Source organism: Parasteatoda tepidariorum, chromosome X2 (assembly GCF_043381705.1).
Source record: "Parasteatoda tepidariorum isolate YZ-2023 chromosome X2, CAS_Ptep_4.0, whole genome shotgun sequence".
Lineage (NCBI taxonomy): Eukaryota > Metazoa > Arthropoda > Arachnida > Araneae > Theridiidae > Parasteatoda > Parasteatoda tepidariorum.
This window is the reverse complement of record NC_092215.1, coordinates 15,349,929-15,361,711: the sequence shown is the minus strand read 5'-3', so window position 1 is coordinate 15,361,711 and position 11,783 is coordinate 15,349,929. Positions and strand designations below refer to the sequence as shown.

At 27.5% G+C, this 11,783-nt stretch overlaps 1 protein-coding gene and 1 long non-coding RNA gene across 3 annotated transcripts in view; both read left to right on the top strand.

Moving 5' to 3' along the window:
* LOC139427248 (uncharacterized) overlaps nt 1-3,591 on the top strand; it is an 8,088-nt gene extending 4,497 nt beyond the window's left edge. Inside the window, exon 2 of the long non-coding RNA XR_011638386.1 lies at nt 2,597-3,591. This is a non-coding gene — a long non-coding RNA (uncharacterized lncRNA). The remainder of the gene's footprint in view (nt 1-2,596) is intronic.
* Nucleotides 3,592-7,305: 3,714 nt separating this feature from the next.
* The window catches only part of LOC107457338 (solute carrier family 25 member 32), a 28,357-nt gene continuing 23,879 nt past the window's right edge, over nt 7,306-11,783 (top strand). The window contains exon 1 of one of the 2 annotated variants that reach the window (XM_016075480.3): nt 7,306-7,781. In XM_016075480.3, the coding sequence (XP_015930966.1) occupies nt 7,631-7,781 (151 nt within the window). In that variant the 5' untranslated portion in view covers nt 7,306-7,630. The remainder of the gene's footprint in view (nt 7,782-11,783) is intronic. The other variant, XM_016075479.4, reaches the window with a different exon arrangement.

Below are 11,783 nucleotides of genomic sequence, written 5' to 3'. Positions count from 1 at the left end.
TATATATATATATATATATACATACATACAGTGATGACTCTATGTACTGTCAAAATACATATTTGCTGAATCCTTATAAAAAATGAAGGCAAAAAGCATGCACATTGGTGGCTCGCAAGCTAATAAAACCACTGTCGACGGCTGACATATCATAATGCAGGACGGTCACAGCACATCAAAATGTGGTTTGATTACAGGTTAAAACCTGAATATATTATAATAATCGTCTTTTAATTTTTCTTTCCCTTCTTGCAATCAAACAGGTTTTGGTATTTTCTACTCCTACCTTTCTGAACTGTCATTTGGTGGATTTCTATGCCTAGAAAGTGTTTAAATTTTATCGAACTATTTATCCATTAAAATAGTAATTAGAGCAAAAAATGTTAGCATTTCTGTTTTCAATTTAGGTAGGATTTAGCACATTAAAGTATGACTATAACGTTTTCTTATTTAAGTAATTTATTAAGTAATTTTATAAGTCGTATAGATCACAATCGGTTTAAATAATGATTACTTAATTGACAAAAGATGTTAAAGTATACATTTTGCTACCATTAATAAAATATTCCGGCAGAAACGGAAAGATCGTATTTTGTTTTTCCCAGCGTGAATTAATTTGCGAAATTATATTAAATTGTATACAAGACCTGCGTGATAATCATGCAAAATTAAATTAAATTCTATATAAGACCTGATAATTATGCGAAATTGAATTAAATCCTATATAAGACCTGATGTATATGTGACTGGCCTGACAGACCGGAGAATCATGCGATATTAAATTAAATCCTATATAATCCAGCTGCAAATAAACTACAGTTTTTCTACAGAATTAAAATGTTTTTGAAGTTAAATCTATAGTCAACTGAAAATTTCTTGTTGCGCAGTATTTTCTAGAAAAATACTTCAGTTATTTTACAGGTAATGTATAATTTCTCAGTAATTTATCGTAAAAAATTCTTAGCTTTTGTCAACAAAATTCTGTAATTTATGTGAAGAGACTTTAAAATCATAAATTAAAAAAAAAAAAAATGCAACTTAATGTCCGTGGTTATACTGCAGTAAATTTGAAATAATTATTTAGTCATTGATTCAGAGAAATTTTTTTTGATATATCTGGAGAAAAACTATATCTAATGTGTATTGCTGTAAAAATGAGAGCGAAAGAGTGTTATAGCAATCAAACAGATTTTGATATCTTCAAACTCGCTGTCCTTATCAATATGTCTTCAATTTTTCTTAACGTTTTGATTTTTTTCTTGATTATTTATTCATTTCTGATTATTAATGTCTTAGAGTTTGATAAGAATTCTAAACTTATGTATTAAGGACAGAAATAACGTAAACTATGAATGTTTATAAAAAAAAGGAAAAGAAAAGAAAAAAAAACATAAAATACATATATGAAATAAATGTAATATTTTTTTTATTTTGAAGCATGAAATGTTTTTAAATTAGATTTTTAAACAATTTAATCATTTTAAAATCGGCTTAAAGTTAGGTATTTAAATGCGTTTCTATTTTAGTAATTTCATAGCTAAATTTATTTTGATAAATTATTATTTATTTATTTATTTTTGGAATAAAAAAATTACTTTTATATAAAGATATCGTGAAAGAAATATCACAATAAAATGCAAATTGAAAAATTAATAAGGTTTTTTTTATTTCCTTTTTTTTAAAAATTCGAATTCATACTAAACTTGAACTATTTCAGAACGGAAATTAGACTTATCCATTTCGTCTAATCGAAATAAATTAAACTTATCTGTTTGGATTCAAAACAATTTCATATCAACAGAACTTACATAATTTAATTTAAAAATTAATATTTAATCCCAGATTTATTAGCTTCAATGATAAACCTCACCTTCATAAATTTATAAATTTCAGACTGTTTTTGAAATCTACCTTAAATAAATTTCGATAATTCAAAACTAAATATATTTTTTATTGCTTAAAAATAAAACCTTTTGAATTAAACAAATATATTTTTTAAAAGAAATATGGTTTACAGAATTTTCAAAATAATATGAATGAGCATAAAATTTAAAGAATTGCTTGTTTTGAAAATTCGTTCTGAGAATTTAGAAAAGAATCCAGATACAAAGGCGAACAACGCAAAAGAGGTGAATCGACTATTGTTTGTTAAATCTTCATTGTAAGAAGTTTCTCGGAAAAAGTGTTAAATAGCAATTAATTTAATTGTTATTGAAACTGTTAACTGACCGAATATTGAAACTGTTAACTGTGAGAAAAACCGTTATCGTCTGTGTTAATCTAATACAATTAAAAACCAGAATTTTACCACGCCAACTAGGCCCACCATATGATGGTACTTAGTTTCTTGCAGCTGGGTACATACCATAGCTGAGAGGCTAATCAGTATATAGATTTAAATTTCTTTTATTACTAAATTTCTAATTTTTCCCCGATAACTTTACGAAACATTTTAACTGAAAAAATTGTTTATATTAAAATGCATCTGTTTTATTACTACTTTTCTATTCACCATACTTTTGAAGCTTAGTTTCTGTTATTGTATATTTGAATTTTCATTATAATTTAAGATTTATATTTGTGTTTTATTTTTTAGGAAAGCAATGAAACTCAACAGATTATCTTATTTGGCAATCATATTTTATCAAATAATCATTGCTCGTACAGAAAAAGTAACAGCAAGATTAGAAACTAGTAAAATATTTTCACCAATAAAAGTGGAAAATGAGACTTTAAATAAAGTGCCATCTTATTTGTCAGAAAAAACTCTTAATGAATCCACGAGAAGAGAAAGTAATTTGGATTACGCAACTGTCAGCCGCAAATTCAACGATGTAAAATATTATGAAATTGCTCCAACGAAATATTCAAGTAAACTGGATAATCTGTGGTACACAAATCCAATGGAAAGCCTTGGAATACGCAATGAAAGCGTTCGAAAAAATGATTATTCATCATTATCTTGGCCTACCTGGTCTGCAAAGAAAGAGATATACAACAACCGAAATAAAAAGAATCGTAAATCAACTGATCCATTTGAAGATTATTTAGGATTAGATTCAAAACTATATGAAATGAGTGACAGAAAATATATTCATGAGCACGAAGGTATTTTTTTCCCGATCCATGTACCTTCGCATCATCATGAAAAAGAAGATCATTTAATACCTCTTCTATTGCTCCTTTTACTTCCTTTACTTTTATTTGCAATTATAATTCCACTCAATGCAAACTTGCTTTCGACTTTGTTTCTTATAATGCAAAATAATAATGGAGGAACGACAACAACAGCAGGACTAGCACCTGGTCGTAAGAAAAGATATCTTGATACATCTCATCCTGATATAGAAGAGAAAATTTTTGATGCCTTAAAAATTGTGGACAAAATTATTGATAAAGCAAGTTTATAGTTTAAAGAAAAAAATGCATTTGAGAATATTGTATAACTAATTTATCTAATTGTTCTATATAGGTCATCTTTATGCTCCAGGATAATCAAACTCGATTTTGTGTTGTTAGTATAATGTTTTATAAGAAATAAAAATGCATATCTTCGTAACAAATAATAAATAAATTCATTTAGGAAAACGATATTGTGTAGCTTTCTTTTTTTTCTTCCTTTTTTAAAAAAATCACTTGGCATACAATTTTGAGATGGTTTCATTGCGGTTATGCTTTCTAGGTAAGAGTAGCCGGCTACGAATGTAGTAGTCCTTGGTTCGATCCCTGATGGAGGCCAGCAACATCTCTTTCGTACTCCTACATTCTATTGAACTGAATAATGAATACTCAACTCTCTCACTCCTCCATAGATGGCAGCATTAAGTTACTTCGCATCAACGGTCCACTCCATAGGGTACTACTACTGAGTTTCTGAGTCATAAAATTTTAAGAAGTCGCATATTTACGAATGTCATAACTCAGAAACTATTCTACCAACTATGCAAAAATTTTGAATTTTATCACTTAAAATTACAAATTTTAAAGTGATGTAAAAATTTGTATATCTTATAATTCAAAACCTTCTTGACTGCTGATAAATTACAAAAAAAAAAAAAAAAATAATAATAATAAATAAAATAAAATTTTAAAAAAAATTAAAAAATATAAAAAATAAATTTTTGCGTGGAATATTTTTTGGAAAAATGAAAGTTATAATTGTATTAAATTTTTTTCCGCTTCGTTTAAAAAGCTTTTGAGAAAAAGCGAAATATGATAAAAGTGAAACTAATCTCAAGAGGGCCAAACTTTAGATTACTTTCAAGCCTAAACTAATAGGGCCATGTTTTTTAGATTGTGGGTATCCCTCTCCCTTATTTTGAGTGTCAAAAATACAAATTGAACATAAAAAGGGTATATCTATTCGGAAAAAGATCGTTTTTGTGTCTGATTTCGTTAATTCCTTAAACCACATTAAGAATGAGTCCTGATATGTGAAAATCTGATCATTAGATCACATCAAGAGTGACTCAGGTTGTTCACTTTTTAATTTCGAACACTGTACATCAGGGGTGTCAAACTCAAAAGCTAACTTGGGCCAAATAAACAATGCTTAACTTTAGGTGGGCCGCAAAAAAAATCAATGTTAACAGAAACAAATATTTTTATTTTGAAAAGTACATTGTAATAAACATAAATAAAGTTAAATTATTCTTTACGTCCTGATACTTGACATTTCTTCTCTGCAACTATCTTTACTATTTTGGGGAGAAATTTTATTGGCCGAGACTACTTTCAAAATTGACCCAACGTGAGCGTTATTAATACGGTTTCGGACAGGAGATTTATTTCCATTCTTAACAGAAAATAATTGCTCTCACTGATAAGTACTTAATTAAAATAATTCTATAATACTAAATAATTTCATATGCGAATTTTCGAGTATTTTCAAACCTTGCGGTANTGTAAAATTCAGGCATAACCACTTCAATGAATTTTGCCTTCAAATTTGAGTCGCACTGAATCTCAATCACTTCCATTTGCATACTACTGGAGTCTATATTTATTGAGAAAATCGACGAAAACAAACAAAGTTTGTCTTCCAAAGAATTAAAATCTATAAACCTTGTTTCAAAATCTGTTCCAAGATTTTCTGCTTACTTTTGTTACAATGCAGAATCATCTAAACTAGATTTGTTCTTGTTGCATTTTGGGAAGTGCGTTATATCTTCATTTTTCAGTTGCCTTTCCCAAAGAAATAGTTTATATTGGAATACTTTAATTATGTCAAACATGTTTGTAATGATCTGATCCTTGCCTTGTAACAATAAATTTAAATCGGATAAGTGTTGGGTTATATCAACCATAAAAGATAAATCTTGCAACCATATTCAATCGGAGAACAAGCTCGTATCTTGATTTTTAGCATGTAAAAACTTACATATTTCTTCTTTCGAATCCCAGAATTGTTTGAGAATCTTAAGGCAAGATAACCAACTTACCTCGCTGTAGTAGGATGAACCTGAATATGCACTATCTAATTGATAGCTTAATGAGAAACGGTCTCCATTTCAGCCAATTAGAATTTTACATTTTCCCGCGTACAATTTAAAATAATCCGTATAGTTTATAAATAAAGTATATTAGAATTTTTTATGTTGGTTTCGTTTCTAATTCACATTTCCAAATTATTTGTACTTTGCTTTGGATATATTGACTGGGCCACAAAAATGTTCACCTCGGGACGCATGCGGCCCGCAGGCCGCGAGTTTGACACCCCTGCTGTACATCGAAGTCATTGGTCACGAAGACTTAATTTTAAAATATTTTTTTTTCTCTTTTTTTACCACGTTTTACTTAGCTCAGTCTCAAAAGTTAGCTCGTTTTAGCCTATTTGGGGCAACTTTCTAACTAGCTAGAATGCTCTACTGTAACTCTGAGAAGATAATAACACGAATTTTGTTCGTTTTCTAAACACTATAAACATAATTGGACAAGAAATTATTTATTTTAAAAGAAAAGAGATTTGTTAAAGTTTGATGAACACATGGAATTAATGACATTATAATTATCACGTAAAATCTGAATAAATGAATAAGAGAAAATGGAGATAAATGTGTTTCAAATTATTTCTAAGAACATTTCAATCAATTTTTAGAAATTGTTTGGTGGTGGTCTTGTACTCCTTAGATCCCCTCCCATTTATTTAAATCTGTAAACAAACTATTTAAATAGTGTCATTACTCACATATTTGACGATAATAATAATGGAAGTTATAACTTGGTTAAATTTACATTAATTTACTGAAATCAAATTATTTTATGTGTTGTAGTGGTAAGTTTTCCCATGTGGGAGAAACGCTAAAAATTCAAATATTTTTAGCTTTTCTCCCACAGTATGTAATTTTTTTTTGAAAATAATATATCGAAGTTTTATGGAATTTTATTCGTTTAAAACTATACTTCATTGAAAACTCTCTTAACTATAGTCAATTTAAAGTAAGATTTTCTCTATTTAATTTGATTCATAATTTAAAGGTACACAAATAAAAACATTTATTACAAAAAGAACAAACGCCTTATATACGTATTCATTTTTTTTTAAATATTAAGAAACTTTATAGTCAATAAAAAATTTGTAAAATTGACGAAAAATTAGGATTACATTAAAACGCTTTGGGTGCTATGCCGTTCTCCAGCTTACCCCCTCAACAAAACCCCTGATTTTCATACATGTATGATAACTAGGGGTTTAGTTAAGGGGAGGGGATAAAGATCTCATATTCAAACAGTTGAATATGAGATCTTTGTCTGGAGTTTCCTTGAACCATTCTCGGTAACTCATTCCTTGAACCATTATACCCACTTACATGATAGATCAAAAATTTTAAATTTTAGAACAAAATCAGCTAACTTTGAGGTTGAGTAGCATTTTTTTAAAAAAAATTTGTATTTATACTTTAAAGGATTTTCTTTACTTACTAAAAAATTTCCTTTAAATAATTTTTGAAATATTTATTTCTTTAAGCTAAAATAATACTTGATGAAATCTTAATACTTGATAAAATCTTATTACTTGAAAATGTTTTTAATTCATTAGTATGAATTAAATAAAGTCAGTTGAATAATAAACTTGTTCTTCAGTTTTTGAAAAACAGTTTTTGGAAGTTAGATGGATTAATAAAAAAAACTAAAATTAAAAATAATATATTAATAAAAAATAATAAAACTATTGAAATGAAAACGAAACTTAGAACTTGCGCTTTTCTAACTGCTTGTTTTTGTTAAGTTAAAGAGCTGAATAACTAACATTAGCCTCGGCTACGTCGTCTGCATTTATTTCTACAAAGATATATTAGCAAAAGCAGGCAAAAGTAGGTGTCCGGAAACTTTTTTAGTTTAATGTAATCATGTGTTGTTTCCGGTATGAATGAAAGATGCTCTTATATAAAAGTAGTATCAGTTTTGATTCGTAAAATGTGTATACGGTTTGATTCTCAAACTCATTAAGTTTAAAGTATTTGATGGTTAACAACTAACACCTTTGTACTAAATAAACTGAAGATCTTAGAAAACACTTCAAGAAGTACGATAACTGAGCAAGTGATGCAATGCTTCCCTCCTTTATTTAACCTTAATGGTAAAATCTGTTTGATTCTCCAGCATCTTTGGCCTAAATTAATAATTATTCATGAGGTACATGGTTTCGGAAAGTAAAACTCTGTCCCCGAGCAGTTTATTTGTTCATATTAAATTTGAACATCTAATTGCTGGAATCAGCGGCGGTGTTACTTCAACACTAGTTCTGCATCCTCTGGATTTGCTTAAAATTAGATTCGCAGGTTGGTAATTTTATTTTAAAATGCAATTTTTTTTCTTAAAGTTGTTTTTATAAACATTCATTTTATATACGATGTCGTGTATGTATATATATATATATANAATTTTTCTCTTAATTTGATAATGAAAGAAAATTACTTTTTGAAAGATGCACATAAAATAGTAAAAGAGAGTAATTTAAAAATTGTTGAGGACAAATTTCAGTTATTACATTACACATATTTTTATAAATTTTTACAGTATTAAACAAGTTCCCTTTCAAAACTCAAAGTGCCCTTTTCTGAGAGGAAGCACCCTGCCCTTTTTTATTCTCTCTCTCTGGGAAAACTCTGGAAATAAATACTCAGTTCTTAATGATGCTTACTTCTGCCAAAATTTTAACATGGAGTGAAATTTTCTCAACATTAAGTGTGGTTCATTCTAAGTTGTAAAATAAACTGAAAAAAGAAAAATGCCTTAAAAGTGGTACTTTCAAATGAAGCAATTAATTCAAAAGATATAATATATAAACTGACTTAACTTTTTTTTAAAACCCTTATTTTGAAAGAATTGTAAATTTTCAATTATAAGTTTAGTATGTAGAATTCAAGATTAAAGTGGTTTTGATTTTCAATGTGTTAAAATCACGTTTCGACTCTCGACATCATTTTTTTGGATAATTCAATGTGTTAAAATCACATCTCGATAATTACCTCAATTATCTTATTTTAGTTATGGTACCAATATTCTTAAACCAGGGATGGCAAGCTCTTTCAAATGGAAGAGCCTCTTTTTCAAATAGAAATATTAATTTTAAAATTTAAATTAGTTTATAATTCTAATCTAGTCTGAATAATGTTACAATTACTTATATTAAATTGCAAATATTAACTGTTTAAAGTTTTAAACCAAATTAAAATTTAACTTTGTGTAAAATTTTAAAGTCTATATATCATATAATTTAAAAGTCAGTTTGAGTATTCATACTTATAAGTGATTTTGTTTATGCTCTATTGCACACCAAATGGAACCAATATCAGACAAGATGCGGAAAATTTATGTTTCATCTCCAGGGACGCATATTTTTCCATCCAGTTTATAGTCCTTCATATCTCTATATTTTGTTTTAACTTTTTAAGCATAATTTGAAATGTGAGTTATTTTTATTTCTCGTAGAATTTCGTAGTTTTTGAAAATTTTATAGTATTATCTAGTATTTAGTTTACTATCAATTTTAATGTTCATTCATTTTAAAAATCTAAATAAAGTTAGATAATTTTTTAATGAATTGGTTTCATTCAATTTCCCATACAGTACTCGAGAAAAACAGTACTTGATGAAAGTTATTTTCTATTAAAATAACTAAAAAAATAATTTCACTTTGTATATGACAGATGAAGTAGCTTTTGTTGCCACAATCAAGATTTAAACTTTTATCACAAAATCTGTGGTAATTTACTTATATTTTTAATAAGGAATAAATTGTAGCTAAAACTTTTATTGTGTAAAAATTTTCATTTACTAGTGATTTGTGCTTGTAAGCAATTAAAACTTTAAAAGTTTTTTTATATTTTTTTATGTGAATATAGTTTTTTAATAGAATTTGTTGTAATTTGCTCATTTCTTAATTCTTTTGTGTTCAAGTATCATACCATTCAATTCTCATTGATTATGATTCTATTTTTCTTTTCCTTTTGGTTCTATGTTACCTTTATGCTCAAATTTCATACTATGTACAGGTACTTTTTAAGTATCATACTATTCAATTCTCCTTGATAATGGTTCTATTTCTTCCTTTAGTGAGGTGATATCTTAAAATATATGTGTACATTACCCCGATTACCAAAGATATAAAGGCATATATACATATACATTACTATGTGTACATGAAAAGAATCTATCTGTTATTAGCTTTCGGAAACATTGCCAAATTTGAATTTAATAAGGCAATGAAATCAAAAGTTCGATTTAAATTCTTTGCCAAATAATTGCTAAATCAATTGCTAATTGCATTTTTATTTTTTTCTAGTCATAAGATATTTATTTTTCATGGGAATCTTTTAAAAAAGAATTAATATTATAAATTAAGCACTGGCTTTAGGTAAAAAAGACCTAGAAATTTAGAAGTCCTGGGTCCAAATGTCTGTATTTTCCAAAGTCTAGTGGAATCACTGCTTAAAAGTATTATATTATAAAAGTTTGTAATTGTGAATTCAGCATGTGATTTGTTGAATTGCTTATGTTTAGCATGTGGTTTGTTTATATAATAGTATAAATAAAATTTAATTATGATATTTTAACAGTTCTTCCTATAATAATTTTTTTATTTTATTTCTAATGGCAAAATTAAAAGACAACTGCAATAATGAAAATAAAGAATAATATAGAGAACAAACATAGAGAGAAAGTAAAACATTAATCAACTTTATATGATAGAGCCTAAAGCTATTTTTTTTATTTTATTTTATAACCGTTGTTGAACAGCCGACCCAATTTCATAGGTTTACGACTACTTACGTTCAACTCCGTAGCCTTGTAATTTTGAACCAATCCAGAAGACCAGGACACTCCTAGATCAGTACCCCCAGAGGTATTGATTTGTTGTGGGAACATGGAGGACTTTGAGACTCGACAGATTTAACGTGCATCAGTCACCATTTACTACACGGGGAGTCTTCGGCAGGCGAGGATCGAACCCACGACCTCTTGGATATGGGCTCAAAGCCCTACCGACCAGGCTATCCCGGCCCCGCCTAAAGCTATTGACAACATGTCTGATTTTAACCTGTTTTGAACAATTTTTGCAAAGGTCAGGTAAAGACAATTCATAACTATAGAAATAACAGGGCGCCCCACCCTACTTGACCTTTGATCCCAATAACTGTGCTCTCTTTGCCCTTTATGCAAATATAATCTGCCATCCCTTAAAAACAATGCCTATTATTCATATTCCATTTTGAAAAAAATTAATTCACTGTTTAAGTAATAATTACACACTGGTAAAATCATCTGTATTTATAGGTTTAATTCTGATTACTATTACAAATATTTACTTTGTTAGGATTATCCTTAACTAGATTTTTTCATAAGTATTACTTATTTTTGGGTGGGGGAATATTATAAATTTTAAAATTGTTTTTTAAATAAAAATTAAAAAAAAAAATTAACTTTTAAATGCTTATTTTCTTATAATTTTCAGTTTAAATTATAGAAAAAAGCTTTCAGGTTGTTTATCAATTTATCATTCTTTTTTTTAGTTTCCTTTTTTTGAAAAAAATTTTTTTGCACTGTCATTGTCTTTTAGGATGTCTTTAATTATTTTTTGTAAACTATAAATTTTTCTCTTAATTTGATAATGAAAGAAAATTACTTTTTGAAAGATGCACATAAAATAGTAAAAGAGAGTAATTTAAAAATTGTTGAGGACAAATTTCAGTTATTACATTACACATATTTTTATAAATTTTTACAGTATTAAACAAGTTCCCTTTCAAAACTCAAAGTGCCCTTTTCTGAGAGGAAGCACCCTGCCCTTTTTTATTCTCTCTCTCTGGGAAAACTCTGGAAATAAATACTCAGTTCTTAATGATGCTTACTTCTGCCAAAATTTTAACATGGAGTGAAATTTTCTCAACATTAAGTGTGGTTCATTCTAAGTTGTAAAATAAACTGAAAAAAGAAAAATGCCTTAAAAGTGGTACTTTCAAATGAAGCAATTAATTCAAAAGATAAATGAATTATCCAAGAAATTTCTAATAATTCTAAGAAATTTTTAAATAATTATTCAAAAATGTTGGTTGTAACTTTCCTTTCTTTAAAGTAATTTTCTGTTACGTTTCACAGGTATAAGATCAATCCTATTTAATAAAAAAATAATATTAAAGAAGGAACAAAATTGAGTTGATTTTTTTAATGTAATTATTTATAATTTAAACAAAACATCTGATAGTGTTTCTTTGAAAAACTATTAATATTCTTATTTAATTTTTCTAAACAAAATTTTTTTTTCTTTAACTGTCTTATTT